The following is a 24,169-nucleotide window of genomic DNA, read 5'->3' as shown; positions in this document are numbered from 1 at the left end:
GAAGAGACAATCTGATGTCAGGGGAAGGTTTCCTCTCACCTCGTGGTGTAAGAGGCCGGAGCTCCTCCATCATCACATCCTGGTACCGATCCTGGTGTCCTTCTAGATACTCCCACTCCTCCATGGAGAGATAGACAGCGACGTCCTGACACCTTATAGGAACCTGACAACAACCACACCGTCATCACCCAGAATCCTCCAGTGCTGTCCTGTATAATGTCCCAGCAGTCACCTCTCCGCTGATCACCCAGAATCCTCCAGTGCTGTATAATCTCCCAGCAGTCACCTCTCCGGTCATTACCCAGAATCCTCCAGTGCTGTATAATGTCCCAGCAGTCACCTCTCCGCTCATCACCCAGAATCCTCCAGTCCTGTATAATGTCCCAGCAGTCACCTCTCCGCTCATCACCCAGAATCCTCCAATGCTGTCCTGTATAATGTCCCAGCAGTCACCTCTCCGCTCAACACCCAGAATCCTCCAGTCCTGTATAATGCCCCAGCATTCACCTCTCCGCTCATCACCCAGAATCCTCCAGTGCCGTCCTGTATAATGTCCCAGCAATCACCTCTCCGCTAATCACCCAGAATCCTCCAGTGCCGTCCTGTATAATGTCCCAGCAGTCACCTCTCCGCTCATCACCCAGAATCCTCCAGTCCTGTATAATGTCCCAGCAGTCACCTCTCCAGTCATCACCCAGAATCCTCCAGTACTGTCCTGTATAATGTCCCAGCAGTCACCTCTCCGCTCAGCTCCCAGAATCCTCCAGTGCTGTATAATGTCCCAGCAGTCACCTCCCCGGTCATCACCCAGAATCCTCCAGTGCTGTATAATGTCCCAGCAGTCACCTCCCCGGTCATCACCCAGAATCCTCCAGTCCTGTATAATGTCCCAGCAGTCACCTCTCCGCTCATCACCCAGAATCCTCTAGTCCTGTATAATGTCCCAGCAGTCACCTCTCCAGTCATCACCCAGAATCCTCCAGTACTGTCCTGTATAATGTCCCAGCAGTCACCTCTCCGCTCAGCTCCCAGAATCCTCCAGTGCTGTATAATGTCCCAGCAGTCACCTCCCCGGTCATCACCCAGAATCCTCTAGTCATGTATAATGTCCCAGCAGTCACCTCTCCGCTCATCACCCAGAATCCTCCAGTCCTGTATAATGTCCCAGCAGTCACCTCTCCGCTCATCACCCAGAATCCTCTAGTCCTGTATAATGTCCCAGCAGTCACCTCTCCGCTCAGCACCCAGAATCCTCCAGTCCTGTATAATGTCCCAGCAGTCACCTCTCCGCTCATCACCCAGAATCCTCCAATGCTGTCCTGTATAATGTCCCAGCAGTCACCTCTCCGCTCAGCACCCAGAATCCTCCAGTCCTGTATAATGCCCCAGCAGTCACCTCTCGGCTCATCACCCAGAATCCTCCAGTGCCGTCCTGTATAATGTCCCAGCAATCACCTCTCCGCTAATCACCCAGAATCCTCCAGTGCCGTCCTGTATAATGTCCCAACAGTCACCTCTCAGCTCAGCTCCCAGAATCCTCCAGTGCTGTATAAGGTCCCAGCAGTCACCTCCCCGGTCATCACCCAGAATCCTCCAGTCATGTATAATGTCCCAGTAGTCACCTCTCCGCTCATCACCCAGAATCCTCTAGTCCTGTATAATGTCCCAGCAGTCACCTCTCCGCTCATCACCCAGAATCCTCCAGTCCTGTATAATGTCTCAACAGTCTCCTCTCCGCTCATCACCCAGAATCATCTAGTCCTGTATAATCTCCCAGCAGTCACCTCTCCTTTCATCACCCAGAATCCTCCAGTGCTGTATAGTGTCCCAGCAGTCACCTCCCCGGTCATCACCCAGAATCCTCCAGTGCTGTATTATGTCCCAGCAGTCACCTCTCCGCTCATCACCCAGAATCCCCCAGTGCTGTATAATGTCCCAGCAGTCACCTCCCCGCTCATCACCCAGAATCCTCCAGTGCTGTATAATGTCCCAGCAGTCACCTCTCCGCTCATCACTCAGAATCCTCCAGTGCTGTCCTGTATAATGTCCCAGCAGTCACCTCTCCGCTCATCACCCAGAATCCTCCAGTGCCATCCTGTATAATGTCCCAGCAGTCACCTCTCCGCTCATCACCCTGAATCCTCCAGTCCTGTATAATGTCCCAGCAGTCACCTCTCCGCTCAGCACCCAGAATCCTCCAGTCCTGTATGTCCCAGCAGTCACCTCTCCGCTCATCACCCAGAATCCTCCAGTGCCGTCCTGTATAATGTCCCAGCAATCACCTCTCCGCTAATCACCCAGAATCCTCCAGTGCCGTCCTGTATAATGTCCCAGCAGTCACCTCTCCGCTCATCACCCAGAATCCTCCAGTCCTGTATAATGTCCCAGCAGTCACCTCTCAGCTCAGCTCCCAGAATCCTCCAGTGCTGTATAATGTCCCAGCAGTCACCTCTCCGCTCAGCACCCAGAATCCTCCAGTGCTGTATAATGTCCCAGCAGTCACCTCCCCGGTCATCACCCAGAATCCTCCAGTCATGTATAATGTCCCAGCAGTCACCTCTCCGCTCATCACCCAGAATCCTCTAGTCCTGTATAATGTCCCAGCAGTCACCTCTCCGCTCATCACCCAGAATCCTCCAGTCCTGTATAATGTCCCAGCAGTCACCTCTCCAGTCATCACCCAGAATCCTCCAGTACTGTCCTGTATAATGTCCCAGCAGTCACCTCTCCGCTCAGCTCCCAGAATCCTCCAGTGCTGTATAATGTCCCAGCAGTCACCTCCCCGGTCATCACCCAGAATCCTCCAGTGCTGTATAATGTCCCAGCAGTCACCTCCCCGGTCATCACCCAGAATCCTCCAGTCATGTATAATGTCCCAGCAGTCACCTCTCCGCTCATCACCCAGAATCCTCTAGTCCTGTATAATGTCCCAGCAGTCACCTCTCCGCTCATCACCCAGAATCCTCCAGTCCTGTATAATGTCCCAGCAGTCACCTCTCCAGTCATCACCCAGAATCCTCCAGTACTGTCCTGTATAATGTCCCAGCAGTCACCTCTCCGCTCAGCTCCCAGAATCCTCCAGTGCTGTATAATGTCCCAGCAGTCACCTCCCCGGTCATCACCCAGAATCCTCCAGTCATGTATAATGTCCCAGCAGTCACCTCTCCGCTCATCACCCAGAATCCTCCAGTCCTGTATAATGTCCCAGCAGTCACCTCTCCGCTCATCACCCAGAATCCTCTAGTCCTGTATAATGTCCCAGCAGTCACCTCTCCGCTCAGCACCCAGAATCCTCCAGTCCTGTATAATGTCCCAGCAGTCACCTCTCCGCTCATCACCCAGAATCCTCCAATGCTGTCCTGTATAATGTCCCAGCAGTCACCTCTCCGCTCAGCACCCAGAATCCTCCAGTCCTGTATAATGCCCCAGCAGTCACCTCTCGGCTCATCACCCAGAATCCTCCAGTGCCGTCCTGTATAATGTCCCAGCAATCACCTCTCCGCTAATCACCCAGAATCCTCCAGTGCCGTCCTGTATAATGTCCCAGCAGTCACCTCTCAGCTCAGCTCCCAGAATCCTCCAGTGCTGTATAATATCCCAGCAGTCACCTCTCCGCTCAGCACCCAGAATCCTCCAGTGCTGTATAAGGTCCCAGCAGTCACCTCCCCGGTCATCACCCAGAATCCTCCAGTCATGTATAATGTCCCAGCAGTCACCTCTCCGCTCATCACCCAGAATCCTCTAGTCCTGTATAATGTCCCAGCAGTCACCTCTCCGCTCAGCACCCAGAATCCTCCAGTTCAGTATAATGTCCCAGCAGTCACCTCTCCGCTCATCATCCAGAATCCTCCAGTCCTGTATAATGTCTCAACAGTCTCCTCTCCGCTCATCACCCAGAATCATCTAGTCCTGTATAATCTCCCAGCAGTCACCTCTCCTTTCATCACCCAGAATCCTCCAGTGCTGTATAGTGTCCCAGCAGTCACCTCCCCGGTCATCACCCAGAATCCTCCAGTGCTGTATTATGTCCCAGCAGTCACCTCTCCGCTCATCACCCAGAATCCTCCAGTGCTGTATAATGTCCCAGCAGTCACCTCTCCGCTCATCACCCTGAATCCTCCAGTCCTGTATAATGTCCCAGCAGTCACCTCTCCGCTCAGCACCCAGAATCCTCCAGTGGTGTATTATGTCCCAGCAGTCACCTCTCCGTTCATCACCCAGAATCTTGCAGTGCTGTATAATGTCCCAGCAGTCACCTCTCCGTTCATCACCAAGAATCCTCCAGTCCTGTATGATCTCCCAGCAGTCACCTCTCCGCTCATCACCAAGAATCCTCCAGTTCTGTATAATGTCCCAGCAGTCACCTCTCCGCTCATCACCCAGAATCCTCCAGTCCTGTATAATGTCCCAGCAGTCACCTCTCCGCTCAGCAGCTCAATCATCTTGGTGCTGAGCTCCAGGATCTTCTTGTTCCTCTCATGTAGCAGGGAGTGCGGGGGAGGCTCTGTGATGGGGTCCAGGCTCCGCCCTCCTGACTCCTGGAGATGGATGATGGGAGTCACACCGTCCCCCGGGGTCTTCCTCACTATTGTGTAATCCTGTGTATGGAGAGAGACACTTAGGGAGAAGATTCCTTCCCGACTCCAGATCTGACAATCAGTAGAAATCTCGGGATCAATAACCGTCTCCAGTAATCTGGGGCCATAACCGGGAATATTATTCCCCTCCGGACAGACATCCCGGCCCCTCTACAGCTCTTATAGAGAATCCCCATGACAGCTCCTCTGGGCAGAGAGCTCCACACAATCACTGCTCTTACAGGAAAGAATCCTTCTCTCTATTCTGGATTTCCTCCTCCCGATGTCGGACTTGTCACAGAACACAATAAAGCTGATAGAAATGTAGAGGAGTTACCTCTCCGCTCAGCAGGGAGACGATCTCCAGGGCGAAGCGGAATAATCTTCTGGTGGTCTCATCCCTGTCCTCGTCCATCCTCGGGGTCATTCAGGAGGAGGAGGGATGAGCACTGGATCAGCTGGAGGGATCTCGTCCTGCCGGCGTCTTCATGATGAAGGAGAAGATGGAAATCACAGGGGACGAGAGAACGACAATCACTAAATTCTGCCAAATATCAACATTTATCAGGAGGAAAAGCCACAAAACTCCACCGCGGCCTCCTCTGCCGATCTGACCGCTCATTATCAGCCTCGTAGGCGGAGGACGGTCACCGAGGTAACTACACCACCAGCAGAGGACGGTCATCGTGGTAACTAAACCGCTAGTGGGGGACAGTCACCATGGTAACTACACCGCCAGCAGAAGTCGGTCACCATGGTAACTATACCACCAGCAGAAGTCGGTCACCATGGTAACTACACCGCCAGCAGAAGAAGTCGGTCACAATGGTAACTACACCGCCAGCAGAAGTCGGTCACCATGGTAACTATACCGCCAGAGAGGGACGGTCACCGCGGTAACTACACTGCCAGCGGAGGCTGTGAGATGAGGAGGTGCTGTACATCCCTGTTGCTATAGTCCCTTCCAAGTAGAGCTACCGTATTTTTCTGACTATAAGATGCACTTTTTTCCTTCCAAAATGTGGAGAAAAATGGGGAGTTCGTCTTATAGTCTGCATATACCGGCTCTGGCTGTGCTAAGGAGGTAGGGAGCGGTTTCGGCAGAGCACAGGGTCACAGAGGCAGGTGCCAGCGGATGCGGCTAACTCCTGTGCCCGTTGCTAAAGAGAAATGAATATTCACTGCATTCCATGCCCAAGGGCGTGGAGGGCAATGAATATTCATTTCTTTTTGGCATCCTGGTATGATTGGTCTAATCCCGGTCCTGGTATTATTGGTCCCATCCTTATTCTGGTATGATTACTCCCATCCCGGTCCCAGCATGCATGGCCCCATCAGAAAAGATAACAAAAAAAAAAAGAAACAAAAAAACCCATTACACTTACCTTCCCGGCGCTCCCTCGCAGCGTCCTGCTCCGGTGCCAGAAGCTGCTTAATGCTTGTAAGCAGCGCATGGCAGGAAGGCTCCAGCTGACACTGCGCGCTACTGAAGAGCAACGAATACTCACTGCTCTCTGCAATCAACAGTCCCAGGGAGTATTCAGCAGCTCCGCCTGTGACGTCCCTGCCATGTGCTTCTTACAAGCACTAATCAGCTGCTGGCAACAGAGTAGGACGCTGCGAGGAAGCGGAGGAAGGAAGTGTAACGTATTTATTTCCATTTTCCCTTTAGGGGTGTGAATGGGTTAGGGTTGGGATTAGGGTTAGGGGTGTGGTTGGGTTAGGGTTGGAGTTAGAATTGGGGGGTTTCAATGTCTAGGCACATCAGGGGCTCTCCAAATGCAACATGGCGTCCGATCTCAATTCCAGCCAATTCTGCATTGAAAAGTCAAATGGCGCTCTTTCCCTTCTGAGCTCTGCCCTGCGCCCAAACAGTGGTTTACCCCCACATATGGGGTATCGGCGTACTCAGGACAAATTGTACAACAACTTTTGTAGCTCATTTTCTCTTTCTACCCTTGTGAAAAAAAAAAAAAAAATGGTTCAGAAGTAAAATGTTTTTAAAAAAGTTAAATGTTCAATTTTTCCTTTCGCATGGCTTCAGTTCCTGTGAAACACCAGAAGGGTTAATAAACTTCTTGACTGGTTTTGAGCACCTTGAGGGTGCAGTTTTTAGAATGGTGTCACTTTTGGGTATTTTCTATCATATAGACCCCTCAAAGAGACTTCAAGTGTGAGGTGGTCTCTAAAAAATGGTGTAAAAATGAGAAATCGCTGGTCAACTTTTAACCCTTATAACTCCCTAACAAACCAAAAGAAATTTGTTTGCAAAATTGTGCTGATGTAAAGTAGACCTGTGGGAATCGTACGCCGATGTCAGCAGGTCTCCCTTTGAGGTGGGCTCCGGCGGTGACATGTCAGCGGTTTTAAGCCTGCAATAGGCACGGGTGGAATCACGGTCCACCAGCCGCTATTAACTAGTTAAATGCTGCTGTCAAACACTGACATTTAGCAAGTGCTTCTGGTCATCTGGCCGCTGACTCCCGTCACATGATCGTCGGCATGACAACCAGGTCTCCTTGAGACCTCTACGATTGCTGATGCCAGAATGCTGTGAGCGCCCCCCTGTGGTCAACGCTCACAGCAAGTCAGCAATTCAGCTACATAGGAGCGATCTGAGCATCACCTCTATGTAGCAGAGCCGATCGTGCTGTGCCAGCTTCTAGCTTCCCATGAAGGCTACTGAAGCATGCCAAAAGTAAAAAAAATGTTTTTAAAAATATGAAAAAAACAATTACAAAAAAATATATATATAAAAGTTAAAATCGCCCCCTTTTGCCCCATTCAAAATAAAACAATAAAAACTCAAGCCTGCACATATTTGGTATCGCTGCGTTCAGAATCGCCCGATCTATCAATAAAAAAAGGATTAACCTGATCGCTAAACGGCGTAGTGAGGAAAAATCAAAACGCCAAAATTACGTTTTTTTTGGTCGCTGCGACATTGCATTAAAATGTAATAATGGGCGATCAAAAGGCCGATTCTGCACAAAATGGTATCATTAAAAACGCCAGCTCAGAGCGCAAAAAATAAGCCCTCACCCGACCCCAGATCACGAAAATGGAGACGCTACAGGGATCGGAAAATGGCGCAATTTTTGGTTTTTTTTTAGTAATATTTGGAATTTTTTTCAGCACTTAGATAATAAAGAACCTAGACTTGTTTGGTGTCTATGAACTCGAAATGACCTGGAGAATCATAATGGCAGCTCAGTTTTAGTATCTAATGAACATGGTAAAAAAAAACTCAAAAAACAAGTGTGGGACTGCACTTTTTTTGCTATTTCACCGCACTTGGAATTTGTTTCCCATTTTCTGTTACACGACATGGTAAATCCAACGTCGTTCAAAAGTACAACTCATCCTGCAAACAATAAGCCCTCACCCGGCCATAGTGAAGGGAAAAATAAAAAAGTTATGGCTCTGGGAAGGAGGGGAGCGAAGACTGAACACGGAAAAAGCTCCAGTCATGAAGGGGTTAAGTAGCAAATTGGCTCCGTCACTAAGGGGTTAACATCCCCAACACTGAGGAGCCGCAGTCACATGGAGCAGGAGCCTCCACAGGAACAGCTCTGATCTCACCCCACACTCTCCTCTCACAGATTTACCACAAGCACCAAAACTCCACCAAACCCTCCTGTAATCTCACCGGAATGGCGGGAAATCTGCTGCTGGCTGACACCAGAGAACACGAGCTGCACACAGCCAGGACGGAGCTGCTGCACTGAGAGCGGAAGGACCTGTGGTGACGTCACCGTCATGTGACCAGGGGGCGGGGCTCAGGTCAAAAAACAGATAAAGAACCTGATATGACAAGCCACTGAAGCCAGTCATGTGACAATGAAGACCTTACCTTCCTTAGATCCTCCCACTCTTGTAGTGTAGCAGACACTTCCTCCTTGTTCTGTCTCCTGTCATTCTCCTCCGGCAGCTCCGGTGTAGACGGCTCAGCGGTGACAGGAGGAGAATGGAGGAGATTCCGGCAGCTCCGGTGTAGACGGCTCAGCGGTGACAGGAGAATGGAGGAGATTCCGGCAGCTCCGGTGTAGACGGCTCAGCGGTGACAGGAGGAGAATGGAGGAGATTCCGGCAGCTCCGGTGTAGACGGCTCAGCGGTGACAGGAGAAGAATGGAGGAGATTCCGGCAGCTCCGGTGTAGACGGCTCAGCGGTGACAGGAGGAGAATGGAGGAGATTCCGGCAGCTCCGGTGTAGACGGCTCAGCGGTGACAGGAGAAGAATGGAGGAGATTCCGGCATCTCCAGTGTAGACGGCTCAGCGGTGACAGGAGGAGAATGGAGGAGATTCCGGCAGCTCCGGTGTAGACGGCTCAGCGGTGACAGGAGGAGAATGGAGGAGATTCCGGCATCTCCAGTGTAGACGGCTCAGCGGTGACAGGAGGAGAATGGAGGAGATTCCGGCATCTCCAGTGTAGACGGCTCAGTGGTGACAGGAGGAGAATGGAGGAGATTCCGGCAGCTCCGGTGTAGACGCTCAGCGGTGACGGGAGGAGAATGGAGGAGATTCCGGCAGCTCCGGTGTAGACGGCTCAGCGGTGACAGGAGGAGAATGGAGGAGATTCCGGCAGCTCCGGTGTAGACGGCTCAGCGGTGACAGGAGGAGAATGGAGGAGATTCCGGCAGCTCCGGTGTAGATTGCTCAGCGGTGACAGGAGGAGAATGGAGGAGATTCCGGCAGCTCCGGTGTAGATGGCTCAGCGGTGACGGGAGGAGAATGGAGGAGATTCCGGCAGCTCCGGAGTAGACGGCTCAGCGGTGACAGGAGGAGAATGAAGATTCCGGCAGCTCCGGTGTAGACGGCTCAGCGGTGACAGGAGGAGAATGGAGGAGATTCCGGCAGCTCCGGTGTAGACGGCTCAGCGGTGACAGGAGGAGAATGGAGGAGATTCCGGCAGCTCCGGTGTAGACGGCTCAGCGGTGACAGGAGGAGAATGGAGGAGATTCCGGCAGCTCCGGTGTAGACGGCTCAGCGGTGACAGGAGGAGAATAGAGGAGATTCCGGCAGCTCCGGTGTAGACGGCTCAGCGGTGACAGGAGGAGAATGGAGGAGATTCCTGCAGCTCCTGTGTACACGGCTCAGCGGTGACAGGAGGAGAATGAAGATTCCGGCAGCTCCGGTGTAGACGGCTCAGCGGTGACAGGAGGAGAATGGAGGAGATTCCGGCAGCTCCGGTGTAGACGGCTCAGCGGTGACGGGAGGAGAATGGAGGAGATTCCGGCAGCTCCAGTGTAGATGGCTCAGCTGTGACAGGAGGAGAATGGAGGAGATTCCGGCAGCTCTGGTGTAGACGGCTCAGAGGTGACAGGAGGAGAATGGAGGAGATTCCGTCAGCTCCGGTGTAGACGGCTCAGAGGTGACAGGAGGAGAATGGAGGAGATTCCGGCAGCTCCAGTGTAGACGGCTCAGCGGTGACGGGAGGAGAATGGAGGAGATTCCGGTATTAGGGTTGAACAATTAATATAAATGTTCAATTCTCTAGTTGCCTACTCCTGGCCTAATGGATATATTGATCATGTGCACTAAAGAAATACACCAGACACAGTCAGCTGTAACTCTCCTTGATCAATGTGTGGCTCAGCTCCAAGAAGGGAAGTTTATTAGTCAAACACAATGTTATATATCTCCTGTAAGGGGGCTCGGTTAGCTCTAAAATGGGAGTGATCGGATGTATTCCATTGGTTAGTGGGTTGGGCATGAGCAAGTCCATGGGCGGATCCATGAGGTCATCAAGGTGGGTTGGTCCGTGAGGTCATCAAGGTGGGCGTCACTGTGGGTGGATCCATGAGGTCATCAAGGTGGGCGTCACTGTGGATACCAGACCGCACGGCATGCAGATACAGGAAATGGTGGCCATCTTCAGTGTCTTCATTGTTCATCTTGGATACCAGAGCACATGGCTCTGGTAGAGGAGATGGCAGCCATCTTAAGTGTCTTACTTTGTCTGAGGAAAACTTATGTAAGGTTAAACAATACATGTTATAGGTTGCTTCCCTCAATTACCTTATGTGTTGAGGTTAATTAAGTATTTGATCTTATGGCTCTCCTCAACACCGGCACCTCCGGTGTAGACGGCTCAGAGGTGACAGGAGGAGAATGGAGGAGATTCCGGCAGCTCCGGTGTAGACGGCTCAGCGGTGACAGGAGGAGAATGGAGGAGATTCCGGCAGCTCCTGTGTAGACGGCTCAGCGGTGACAGGAGGAGGATGGAGGAGATTCCGGCACCTCCGGTGTAGACGGCTCAGAGGTGACAGGAGGAGAATGGAGGAGATTCCGGCAGCTCCGGTGTAAACGGCTCAGAGGTGACAGGAGGAGAATGGAGGAGATTCCAGCAGCTCCGGTGTAGACGGCTCAGAGGTGACAGGAGGAGAATGGAGGAGATTCCGGCAGCTCCGGTGTAGACGGCTCAGCGGTGACGGGAGGAGAATGGAGGAGATTCCGGCAGCTCCGGAGTAGACGGCTCAGCGGTGACAGGAGGAGAATGAAGATTCCGGCAGCTCCGGTGTAGACGGCTCAGCGGTGACAGGAGGAGAATGGAGGAGATTCCGGCAGCTCCGGTGTAGATGGCTCAGCGGTGACAGGAGGAGAATGGAGGAGATTCTGGCAGCTCCGGTGTAGATGGCTCAGCGGTGACGGGAGGAGAATGGAGGAGATTCCGGCAGCTCCGGAGTAGACGGCTCAGCGGTGACAGGAGGAGAATGAAGATTCCGGCAGCTCCGGTGTAGACGGCTCAGCGGTGACAGGAGGAGAATGGAGGAGATTCCGGCAGCTCCGGTGTAGACGGCTCAGCGGTGACAGGAGGAGAATGGAGGAGATTCCGGCAGCTCCGGTGTAGACGGCTCAGCGGTGACAGGAGGAGAATGGAGGAGATTCCGGCAGCTCCGGTGTAGACGGCTCAGCGGTGACAGGAGGAGAATGGAGGAGATTCCGGCAGCTCCGGTGTAGACAGCTCAGCGGTGACAGGAGGAGAATGGAGGAGATTCCTGCAGCTCCTGTGTACACGGCTCAGCGGTGACAGGAGGAGAATGAAGATTCCGGCAGCTCCGGTGTAGACGGCTCAGCGGTGACAGGAGGAGAATGGAGGAGATTCCGGCAGCTCCGGTGTAGACGGCTCAGCGGTGACGGGAGGAGAATGGAGGAGATTCCGGCAGCTCCAGTGTAGATGGCTCAGCTGTGACAGGAGGAGAATGGAGGAGATTCCGGCAGCTCTGGTGTAGACGGCTCAGAGGTGACAGGAGGAGAATGGAGGAGATTCCGTCAGCTCCGGTGTAGACGGCTCAGAGGTGACAGGAGGAGAATGGAGGAGATTCCGGCAGCTCCAGTGTAGACGGCTCAGCGGTGACGGGAGGAGAATGGAGGAGATTCCGGTATTAGGGTTGAACAATTAATATAAATGTTCAATTCTCTAGTTGCCTACTCCTGGCCTAATGGATATATTGATCATGTGCACTAAAGAAATACACCAGACACAGTCAGCTGTAACTCTCCTTGATCAATGTGTGGCTCAGCTCCAAGAAGGGAAGTTTATTAGTCAAACACAATGTTATATATCTCCTGTAAGGGGGCTCGGTTAGCTCTAAAATGGGAGTGATCGGATGTATTCCATTGGTTAGTGGGTTGGGCATGAGCAAGTCCATGGGCGGATCCATGAGGTCATCAAGGTGGGTTGGTCCGTGAGGTCATCAAGGTGGGCGTCACTGTGGGTGGATCCATGAGGTCATCAAGGTGGGCGTCACTGTGGATACCAGACCGCACGGCATGCAGATACAGGAAATGGTGGCCATCTTCAGTGTCTTCATTGTTCATCTTGGATACCAGAGCACATGGCTCTGGTAGAGGAGATGGCAGCCATCTTAAGTGTCTTACTTTGTCTGAGGAAAACTTATGTAAGGTTAAACAATACATGTTATAGGTTGCTTCCCTCAATTACCTTATGTGTTGAGGTTAATTAAGTATTTGATCTTATGGCTCTCCTCAACAGTCCCCCCTAAATACTTTATTAACCTTTTCTTTTATCTTGATCCCACCGTCGTTCCCTAACCCACCGATGTTAAGTGTTATTATGACATCAGAGGCTTCATGACAATATGGATGCTAGAGACACCAGAGAATGTGTGACCGATTATGGGTATACTGAGGAGGTATATCGAAGCGTGTTACCAGTGTCCTCGGGACTTCCCAACCTGCTGGATCTATTACTCTCCAATCTCCCATCTCCATGGTTACTTAGAGTAAAATACACATGTGACTAACCCTGATGTACACATCCTACATCTGACCGTCTTGCCCGGGAGGGGGAATTGGAGTTTTCACCAGTTTGAGACAAGTTTTCCCTTGTGGAAAACCTCCCTTTGTAGCTGGACTTTGACAAGCAGGTCAGATCCTACTCTGTCCCTAACTGTCTAACAAGTTTATAATGTGAGAGATGGATCCAGGAGGCGCTCAGCAACCCTGACTGAAGTAGGAGTAGTCAGGAGCACTTAGTAGGGACCCTTAAATCTCGACTCCAGGAATGTCTTTTCTGATGGACTTCTTTACCAGCATGTAGTCACCAGGTTAGAAAGTACGGGTACCGTCACTGGAATCTGGACCTGGAATGGATGATAAAACTTGTACATGTGTTATTGACAGTTCTTTAGTAACAACAATTGCATAATTTACAAGAGTATCACTTCCTAAGGCTAGCTGTTGTGGAAAATATTGACCCAATCTTGGAGGCCCCCCAAAAAGAATCTCGAATAGTGTGAGTTTAGTAGAACCCCTTGGAGTGTTTCTGACTGAGTATAAGGCAAAGGGCAAAATGTCTGTCCAAGTCTGACCTCCTGACTGGCTTTCAGTAATTTATTTTTGAAGGTGCCATTCAATCTTTCTACTTTCCCACTGCTCTGAGGGTGATATGGAGTATGTAAACCCAAATCCGCTCCCACCAGTGTCCATAGTTCCTTAGTCAGTGCTGCAGTGAACGCAGGTCCTTGGTCACTCTCAATTACCTCTGGGACCCCATATCTGCAGACTACTTCAGTCATCAGTCTCTTAACAGTCACTCTGGCAGTCATGTTGGTTACTGGATAGGCTTCGGGCCATCCTGAGAACATGTCAGTCACTACCAGTACATACTCGTACTTCCCTACTTTTGGCATTTGAATGTGATCAATCTGAATCCTCTGAAAGGGATAAAGTGGTTTAGCCAAATGTTTCTGAGTAACTTTCTGAGGCGGTGCTGGATTGCATGTTGCACACACAAGGCAGGACTTGCAATATTTTTGGGTAACAGTAGAGATTCCAGGTGCCATATAAGTCTTCCAAATTAGGTCGTTCATCTGATTCTTGCCTCTGTGGGTGATACCGTGTGCCCATTCTGTCACTGAAGGGTACAGATTGCGGGGTAGACCTTTGTGTTCACCCTCCAGACTCCATCTTCATCCTTTTTTAGCTCCTCCTTCTTGCCATGACTTCTTTTCATCATCTGATGTCTTGTCTTGATGTAGATGGATGATCCTCATAAGAGAGCCTTTAGTCCCTTCTTCAGTGTCTTGTGACACGTACACCGCTGCTTTCTCTTTCCCGAATGGATGCACAGCATAGGTTTTTGCTGTTTTGTCAGCAAAGAAATTCCCCCTTGCTTCTGGAGAATCCAATCTCCCGTGAGCTTTGATCTTGATTACTGCAACCTCCAAAGGTAGATCTAGAGCGGCCACAAGTTCTTGTATGATAGCAGCATGTTTTACAGGAGTTCCACTGGACGTTAGGTATCCTCTGGCTGCCCAGATACTGCCGAAGTCATGAGCCACTCCAAAAGCGTATCTTGAATCCGTATAGATGTTGACCACCTTCTCCGTCGCTTCCTGACAAGCCAACGTCAAAGCTTTAAGTTCCGCTTCTTGTGCAGACATGTGCGGTGGTAGCGATCCAGCTGAGATGACCTGGTCATGTGTAACCACGGCATATCCCGTATGGAATCTTCCTGTTTCATCTGCAAATCTGGAACCATCAGTGAAGAACGTCAGGTCAGCATGTGGGAGTGGGTCTTCAGACACGCTTTTCTGGGAGGCTACTTCTTCATGCATTTGTTCAAGACAGTCATGATCCTCTGAGTGTGTAGAGGCATCTTCTCCGAGAGCATCAGTATCATCATCCACATCCCCCCTGGAAAGAGGAAGCAGCGTGGACGGGTTGAGGATGGTGCGGCGGACAAGAGTGACATTATCCGGAATCAAGAGGGAACATTGGAGTCTCATATGACGTTGTAGCGACAGGTGTTTAGGTTGAGTCTGGCCTAGAATAGCTTTTATGTCGTGTGGAGCCATTAAGAGAACCGGATGTCCTAAGATGATATCAGAAGTTTTGTCCAGAAGCATATGTGCAGCATGAACAGCTCTGAGGCAAGTCGGGGAAGCTTGAGACACAGAGTCCAGGCAGGCAGAGTAGTAGCCGATTGGTCTTGTTCTTCCCCCATGTTTTTGTGCTAGGACTCCAGAAGCATGTCCTGCTACTTCACTGACAAACAAGTAAAAAGGTAGTTGATAATTTGGGATTCCAAGAGCTGGTGCAGACTGTATGGCCTGTTTAAGAGCGTAGAAAGCTTCCACGGATTTAGTACATAGTGGAAACGCTGACGTCTTGAGGTCATCGTACAATGGCTGCATCAGCTTTGAGGCATCTGGAAACCTTTGGCAACAATAATAATTGATAGGTCAGCCAACTCATCCGAGGCCCTTGTCTTAGGTTCTTGGCAGAACTCAACACCAGAGTCCCATGTCTCGTCATGCTCCTGTAGAAAGGCATCGGCTGTTTTTCTGGATCTAGAACTTGGTTCAACAGAGTAGCAGCTTGCTGGGGTGTAAACTTGACATAGATGGTGGGCTCCTCAGACATGAGCATTGGCACTGTTGGCGGTGGCACCTGAGGCGGGAGTAGAGATGGCACCGGGAGTGCAGATGTAGTCCCTTGTTTATGAGGAGCAGGAGGAGTCTTGGAGGAGCTCTATTTGGGCAGCTCCAGTATCCTGGTGTGGGGTCCAGGTGACGCAGGCAGTCTTAAAAGCTTTAACAGTCCTGTCCTCATTAATGCGAGTTATTGCTGCATGAAGTTGTTGAGCACTAACGTCTGGATGAATAGGGTCATAAGTAGGGGTCACAGTGTGTATGATCATTCTACACAGGAGATTGCCAGCTTTAGTCACCGCTATGTCCCCAACCGCTATCTGACCACATGACTCAACAATGATTTGACTGTCAGCTTGAATAGTCGCCCCTCCTGCTTCCACTATAGCTCTAGCTACACCTCCGTTGTGCTCTAACCGAGAATTGGCAGCATTAACAATAGCGTCTGTCTCCATTGTTGTTATGTCACCCTTTCCCACCACTAACAAGGGTCCCTCAGGAAGTTCTTTTTCAAAAATAGGTTGCCAACATTCCCTCCCCTTTGTGCTTCCTGTGCTATTGGTATCCCCCTCCCAGATTGAGCCCCCCTTGTTACAGTTGCCACCATCCCATATAGGTGTGCGCTTGGCTGCGAGACAGCCTGTGAGGTACCAGGTATAGGGTTATGTAGGCTGCGTGAGAGTGCTGTTGTGGAAGCATTGGGAGGAGAGGCCGCTGCTTGGAGCATCTCATGTGGGTGTGCGGCTAAATTGGCATTGGAAGTGATAGTAGAAAGGGTTGGTGCCTCATTGGAAACCACTGAGATAGGAAACATTGGTAAAGCCTTTTTATTTCCCGAAGGAATATAGTATTGGCCATCAGTGGTCATTTACTGGGTAACAAGGATTTGGTGATGTGGTGTGTAGCCTTAATCTGAGATGTTCACCACCAGAACCAGCACATTCGCCATCCACAACATGGCCGCCGTCAGAATTATATTTACCACCAACAAGATGGCCGCCATTAGAATTATATTTACCACCAACAAGATGGCCGCCATCAGAATTATATTTACCACCAACAAGATGGCTGCCGTCAGAATTGTATTTACCACCAACAAGATGGCCGCCATCAGAATTATATTTACCACCAACAAAATGGCTGCCGTCAGAATTGTATTTACCACCAACAAGATGGCCGCCATCAGAATTGTATTTACCACCAACAAGATGGCCGCCATTACATTTAGCACATGGCTCTGGGCCACCATTTTGGCTGCTATCACATTTAACACATTCGCCATTAACAAAATGGCCGCCATTACATTTACCACATGGCTCTGGGCCACCATTTTGGCTGCTATCACATTTAACACATTCGCCATTAACAAAATGGTTTTGTAATACACAACTCAAAACTCTATTCTTTCTATTCCTTTTCTCTTCTACCCAATTTCCATTTTTTTTTTTTTTTTTATATATACAGACTTTCAGAGACTCTTTCTCCTGCCCTAGCAATAGACAACAATCCATTATCTTCTAGGATATCTTTTCTTTCTTTCAAGACAAGCTTCCACTCTAGGGGCTGTAACCATCCCCCCTTCTGGCATTCCACACAATTTCCACTAATGTGCATGAGTCTAACTTGCCATCTGAATTTGGCTTAGTGCCCATACGGCAGAACTGCATTAATTTCTCCATCTTTCTATAGATACACAGTATATATATCTATCTATCAAGATAACAAACACCAAACAAACAATAAGACGGGGGAGATGACTCAAACCTGAGATTCTAAAGGGAACTGAGTCTGCAGTACTCAGTTCCTATTGCTTCTTGTCACGTGGTCCCTGTCTGACTTCCGTGCTCCGTACTTTACAAACCAATTATTCCCTACTTTGTCAAATTGCTCCCTAACTTACCGGTCCCCGTGCAGAGTCAACTCACTCGATGTCACGGGGCAAAAAAAGAAAAACTATAAATTTAATTGGCCCAAACTGAGCCAATTGCTCCAAGTTTCAATGAGCCGCTACACAATTTATTATGCCCGAACTGAGCCAATTGCTCCAAGATTTACCGGGCCCCCTAGGCCGAGTCAATCACTCCAGGTCCTAGTCTCTCTTGTACAGAACTGAAAATCTTATCACAGGCGACAACCGTATACCACAGACAAAAATTATTTTTCTACACTTGCTTGCTTTCCTTCCCTAAAAAAAAAACAAACCTGTTTTTCCCGTCCTACCACATGCTTTTCTTTCTGTAAACACTTGCTCATTCCTTCCTAGAAACCTGTCCTGTTCCAAACACAATGCTTCTCCTAACTACCAGTGTAAAAACCTGTTTTTCCTGTTTTATCACTTGCCTCTAGCCCTCTGTAAACACTTTTTTTTTTTTCTTTCTTAGAAACCTGCTTTGACTGTCCTTACACAATACTTCTCTTCTTTACTACGAGTCATCTCCCCTCTTCACAACATGTAACAGGCAGTAGGCAACTAAAACATGTGACGGTTCTTGCAATTAAATGACCAGCAGCGGAGATACCCTTTCTGCCGTCTTACAGATACCAAGAAAACCGGACACGGTCAGGCAATCTGCACAGGATACCCCGAAGGACACAGGTAAAGACTACAGATTATAAAAATCAGCAGACTTACCGTGTTCTGTTAAGGAGTTGATCAGTCTCGAGGTTCGGGGTACTCAGTGCATCCAGCCGTTCCAGTCGCCGGTTTTCAGGGTTCAGGGCTCTCCTCTGCTGGCCCCAGGTTGGGCGGCCAAATATTAGGGTTGAACAATTAATATAAATGTTCAATTCTCTAGTTGCCTACTCCTGGCCTAATGGATATATTGATCATGTGCACTAAAGAAATACACCAGACACAGTCAGCTGTAACTCTCCTTGATCAATGTGTGGCTCAGCTCCAAGAAGGGAAGTTTATTAGTCAAACACAATGTTATATATCTCCTGTAAGGGGGCTCGGTTAGCTCTAAAATGGGAGTGATCGGATGTATTCCATTGGTTAGTGGGTTGGGCATGAGCAAGTCCATGGGCGGATCCATGAGGTCATCAAGGTGGGTTGGTCCGTGAGGTCATCAAGGTGGGCGTCACTGTGGGTGGATCCATGAGGTCATCAAGGTGGGCGTCACTGTGGATACCAGACCGCACGGCATGCAGATACAGGAAATGGTGGCCATCTTCAGTGTCTTCATTGTTCATCTTGGATACCAGAGCACATGGCTCTGGTAGAGGAGATGGCAGCCATCTTAAGTGTCTTACTTTGTCTGAGGAAAACTTATGTAAGGTTAAACAATACATGTTATAGGTTGCTTCCCTCAATTACCTTATGTGTTGAGGTTAATTAAGTATTTGATCTTATGGCTCTCCTCAACACCGGCACCTCCGGTGTAGACGGCTCAGAGGTGACAGGAGGAGAATGGAGGAGATTCCGGCAGCTCCGGTGTAGACGGCTCAGCGGTGACAGGAGGAGAATGGAGGAGATTCCGGCAGCTCCTGTGTAGACGGCTCAGCGGTGACAGGAGGAGGATGGAGGAGATTCCGGCACCTCCGGTGTAGACGGCTCAGAGGTGACAGGAGGAGAATGGAGGAGATTCCGGCAGCTCCGGTGTAAACGGCTCAGAGGTGACAGGAGGAGAATGGAGGAGATTCCAGCAGCTCCGGTGTAGACGGCTCAGAGGTGACAGGAGGAGAATGGAGGAGATTCCTGCAGCTCCGGTGTAGACGGCTCAGCGGTGACAGGAGGAGAATGGAGGAGATTCCGGCAGCTCCTGTGTAGACGGCTCAGCGGTGACAGGAAGAGAATGGAGGTGATTCCAGCACCTCCGGTGTAGATGGCTCAGCGGTGACAGGAGGAGAATGGAGGAGATTCCGGCAGCTCCGGTGTAGACGGCTCAGCGGTGACAGGAGAATGGAGGAGATTCCGGCAGCTCCGGTGTAGACGGCTCAGCGGTGACAGGAGAATGGAGGAGATTCCGGCAGCTCCGGTGTAGACGGCTCAGCGGTGACAGGAGGAGAATGGAGGAGATTCCAGCAGCTCCAGTGTAGACGGCTCAGTGGTGACAGGAGAATGGAGGAGATTCCGGCAGCTCCAGTGTAGATGGCTCAGCGGTGACAGGAGGAGAATGGAGGAGATTCTGGCAGCTCCGGTGTAGATGGCTCAGCGGTGACAGGAGGAGAATGGAGGAGATTCTGGGAGCTCCGGTGTAGACTGCTCAGCAGTGACAGGAGGAGGATGGAGGAGATTCTGGCAGCTCCGGTATAGACGGCTCAGCAGTGACAAGAGGAGAATGGAGGAGATTCCGGCAGCTCTGGTTAAGACGGCTCAGCGGTGACAGGAGAAGAATGGAGGAGATTCCGGCAGCTCCGGTGTAGATGGCTCAGCGGTGAAAGGAGGAGAATGGAGGAGATTCCAGCAGCTCCAGTGTAGACGGCTCAGCGGTCACAGGAGAATGGAGGAGATTCCGGCAGCTCCAGTGTAGATGGCTCAGCGGTGACAGGAGGAGAATGGAGGAGATTCTGGCAGCTCCGGTGTAGACGGCTCAGCGGTGACAGGAGGAGAATGGAGGAGATTCTGGGAGCTCCGGTGTAGACGGCTCAGCGGTGACAGGAGGAGAATGGAGGAGATTCCGGCAGCTCCGGTGCAGATGGCTCAGCGGTGACAGGAGGAGAATGGAGGAGATTCCGGCAGCTCCGGTGTAGACGGCTCAGCGGTGACAGGAGGAGAATGGAGGAGATTCCGGCAGCTCCGGTGAAGACGGCTCAGCGGAGACAGGAGAAGAATGGAGGAGATTCCGGCAGCTCCGATGTAGACGGCTCAGGGGTGAAAGGAGGAGAATGGAGATTTCGGCAGCTCCGGTGTAGACGGCTCAGTGGTGATAGGAGGAGAATGGAGGAGGTTCTGGCAGCTCCAGTGTAGATGGCTCAGTGGTGACAGGAGGAGATTCCGGCAGCTCCGATGTAGACGGCTCTGCGGTTACAGGAGGAGAATGGAGGAGATTCCGGAAGCTCCGGTGTAGACGGCTCAGCGGTAACAGGAGGGGAATGGAGGAGATTTCGGCAGCATGGGTGTAGACGGCTCAGTGGTGATAGGAGGAGAATGGAGGAGGTTCCGGCAGCTCCGGTGTAGACGGCTCAGTGGTGATAGGAGGAGAATGGAGGAGGTTCCGGCAGCTCCAGGGTAGATGGCTCAGTGGTGACAGGAGGAGATTCCGGCAGCTCCGATGTAGATGGCTCAGCGGTGATAGGAGGAGAATGGAGGAGATTCCGGCAGCTCCGGTGTAGACGGCTCAGAGGTGACAGGAGGAGAATGGAGGAGATTCCGGCAGCTCCAATGTAGACGGCTCAGCGGTGACAGGAGGAGATTCCGGCAGCTCCGGTGTAGACGGCTCAGCAGTGAAAGGAGGACAATAGAGATTTCGTCAGCTCCGGTGTAGACTGCTCAGCGGTGTAAGGAGGAGAATGGAGGAGATTCCAGCAGCTCCAGTGTAGACGGCTCAGCGGTGACAGGAGAATGGAGGAGGTTTCGGCAGCTCCAGTGTAGATGGCTCAGCGGTGACAGGAGGAGAATGGAGGAGATTCCAGCAGCTCCAGTGTAGACGGCTCAGCGGTGACAGGAGAATGGAGGAGATTCCGGCAGCTCCAGTGTAGATGGGTCAGCGGTGACAGGAGGAGAATGGAGGAGATTCCGGCAGCTCCGGTGTAGTCGGCTCAGTGGTGACAGGAAATGGAGATTCCGGCAGCTCCGGTGTAGACTGCTCAGCAGTGACAGGAGCAGAATGGTGGAGATTCCGGCAGCTCCGGTGTAGATGGCTCAGCGGTGACAGGAGCAGAATGGAGGAGATTCAGGCAGCTCCTCACAGACTCCATTTTAGTGGCCACAATACAGGCTGGGCTGGAGTCACTGCAGGGGGCGGGATAATGAGGAGGTGCAAGGAGGAGATCACAAGAGTTTTTCTATAGTTTTTATTATGTATACTTATACACAGCTGCTTTATGCACAAAGATTTTGTGACTTTTTTTGGTTCTTGCTCAAGTGTTCGATGCAGTGAAGATCAGATGTATGAAATGTTTTTTTTTTCAGACTTATGTTTATTTCTACAGCTAATTCGGTAAAATTCAGTTTTTTCGTAGTTAATAAAATTTTTATCGCTTTTTGTAATATAAAATATTACACAGTGCTGACTGTTCAGTTTTGATACAATTTGACCTTTCCCGTATGTACACAAGTCTCAGCACCAACAGTTCCAAACCTGGAAGGAGACAGCAGGACTGGGTTTGTGGAGGTGGGTATGCTGGTGTCTCTGCTGGAGAGGGGCAGAGATGGCAGCACTACACAGGATTTATGAACAATAGGTCCATGGCTATCAATATGTCCTTGAATGCTGCAAAAGCATTCGACAGTGTTGAGAGGAATTATTTATGGGTGGTCCTGAGTATAATGGGGTTGGGTCAGAAGTTTATAAGCTGGGTCAAATTACTATACAGGTCACCAGTGGCAAGGATGAGAGTTTATGGACGTTTCCTCGATCCATTCGCATTAGATATGGGCTCACGATAGAGCCGCCTGCTCTCATCCCTCCTATTTGCTTTGGCAATAAATCCACTGGCATGCAGATTAAGGGACTTACAGAATTTTGTTGGGTTCAGGTGGTATAGAGGAAAAAGTAAGTTTACATCTGGACAATATGTTTCTATATGTGGGAAATAATGACAGAAATAAAGGAGTTCGGTCTCTGGTCAGACTTGACAATTAACTGGGTAAAATTATTTCTATTACCGGTGGATCCTCTCCTACCTTTGGAAATAATATCAGACACTCATTCAAGTGGTAGAAAAGTTTAACTACCTTGGAGTAGTGATTGGATTACATATAAAAGACTATATTATATACTAGATTCCTTGATAGGGCGTTGATCCAAGGAACTAGTCTGATTGCCGTATGTGAAGCCGGAAAGAATTTTTTTTCCCCAAAGTGGAGCTTAATGTTTGCCACATGGTTTTTTTTTTGCCTTCTGGATCAACATGTTAGGCTATGGGTTGAACTAGATGGACTTAAAAGTTTTCCTTCAACTTTAAAAACTATGTTACTAAAAGATACTAAATAGTAACTCCATGTTAGACAGTTTTAGATCTAAAGTGAATGCTTGGTGTAGACTTCTATTATCGGTAATCCGTAGGGGTAACCTCATAAAAATAATACTAATGCTACGTTTCTTATATTTGCTACACAATTTCCCATGCTGGATTCCTCCTCCCATATTCCGTAAAGTGCAGACATTGTTTTGAGAATTAATTTGGTTTAAGCGTAATGCGAGGATTAAACTGCAAACGTTGCAGAGAGAAAACAGAGTGTGTTGACGATACCAGATCCACGGATTTATTATATAGCATCACAGATGCAGCATTTTTATGGCTGGGAAACAAGGGATAAATGGATAAAGCTGGAAATCTTTTCTTGCAAGACAAGTGTTTTTCACCCATTCACGTTTTAGATGGGGGTGCGGGTTGCCTAAATGGAGAAAGACTAACTTTGGCACTAACGTACTAGGCGTGCGATCGGGGAAATTATTGGGAAGTACCAGTTGTTTCAAATTCACTCTGATATGGAATATCTAACTTGGCGGAGTTTGGCAAATTAAATAGGTTTAGGGGTTGGTAGCTGAAGGGAATACAAACGGTGGAAAATTTAGTAGAAAATTACATGCTCAAGAGCTTCACTAAACTTCAACAAGAGTATGAGCTTTCCCAGGCTTCCTTTTTCCAAAACATACAAGTGAGACATGCGTTCCAGACTCAGTTTTAGTGATGCATCGCTCATAATTCAAAAGAGCTATACACTTGAATCATTAACATCTACAAAATATAGGACTTGTCTAATCTCTAGAATATATCACCAACTACTGCAGTCCTGTTTGAGCATAAGTGGACAGTAAAATTAAAATGGGAAGAGAATGTGGGGCAGATTACAGAAGAGCAGTGGAAAGAGTTGTTGGAGCATATTCCTAGACTGTCGCCATGAGAATCTCAGAGACCCGCAGATATACCTCATACATAGGGTATATAGAACACCAAGCTTTCTTTTGAGATTGGGGTTTGCCCGAATGGGGAATTGCTTAGATGTGGGGTGGAGGACGCACATATAATGCACATGTTTTGGGATGTTCGGTGCTCATATTGGACAAATACCTTGGGACTAATACAAAGGGTTTTCGGGGTACAACTTCAGGCGGTTCCTAAAATATGTGTTGAGGTATTTTGGAGAGTCGACATTTTGAATCCCCGTTAACTATTGGATTAACAAGAATACTATATCAAGCTAGTAAACTTATTGCATCGCATTGGTTGGATGCGCAGCCTCCGTCAATCACCAAATTAATAAATAGGATTAATAATAACATCTGGTTAGAAAAGGGGGTGTATAGAAAAAGAAAAGCAATAAAGAAATTAGAAAAAATATGGGGACCCTGGTTGAATGTTCTGGGCCAACCGTCTGGTGCATTGCTGAAAGAGAGGTTATGGCAGTTAATGGTTCCATTTTAGAAGTTTACAGTATTCCCGATTAATGGTCACAAGGGTTGCTTGGGGTCATAAAGGTCAGGGCCGACTCATGAATGGCAGTCAATTTAGAATACAGCTCTGGCAAAAATTAAGAGACCACTGCACAGTTTTATAAAAATCAGCTTCTCTACATGTCTGACAG

At 49.6% G+C, this 24,169-nt stretch overlaps 2 protein-coding genes across 2 annotated transcripts in view; one reads left to right on the top strand and one right to left on the bottom strand.

The window, feature by feature from the left end:
- Positions 1-5,129, bottom strand: part of LOC143793517 (uncharacterized) — a 38,280-nt gene extending 33,151 nt beyond the window's left edge. Inside the window, exons 1-3 of the mRNA XM_077280553.1 lie at positions 4,915-5,129; positions 4,419-4,598; positions 40-163 (exon numbers count right to left, since the gene is read on the bottom strand). Of these exons, the coding sequence (XP_077136668.1) occupies positions 40-163; positions 4,419-4,598; positions 4,915-5,004 (394 nt within the window). The 5' untranslated portion in view covers positions 5,005-5,129. The remainder of the gene's footprint in view (positions 1-39; positions 164-4,418; positions 4,599-4,914) is intronic.
- The window catches only part of LOC143793562 (uncharacterized), a 293,906-nt gene that overhangs the window by 189,346 nt on the left and 80,391 nt on the right, over positions 1-24,169 (top strand). The gene's annotated exons all lie outside the window — the stretch shown is intronic.

Source organism: Ranitomeya variabilis, chromosome 1 (assembly GCF_051348905.1).
Source record: "Ranitomeya variabilis isolate aRanVar5 chromosome 1, aRanVar5.hap1, whole genome shotgun sequence".
Classification (NCBI taxonomy): Eukaryota; Metazoa; Chordata; class Amphibia; order Anura; family Dendrobatidae; genus Ranitomeya; species Ranitomeya variabilis.
This window is presented reverse-complemented; position numbering and strand designations above follow the sequence as displayed.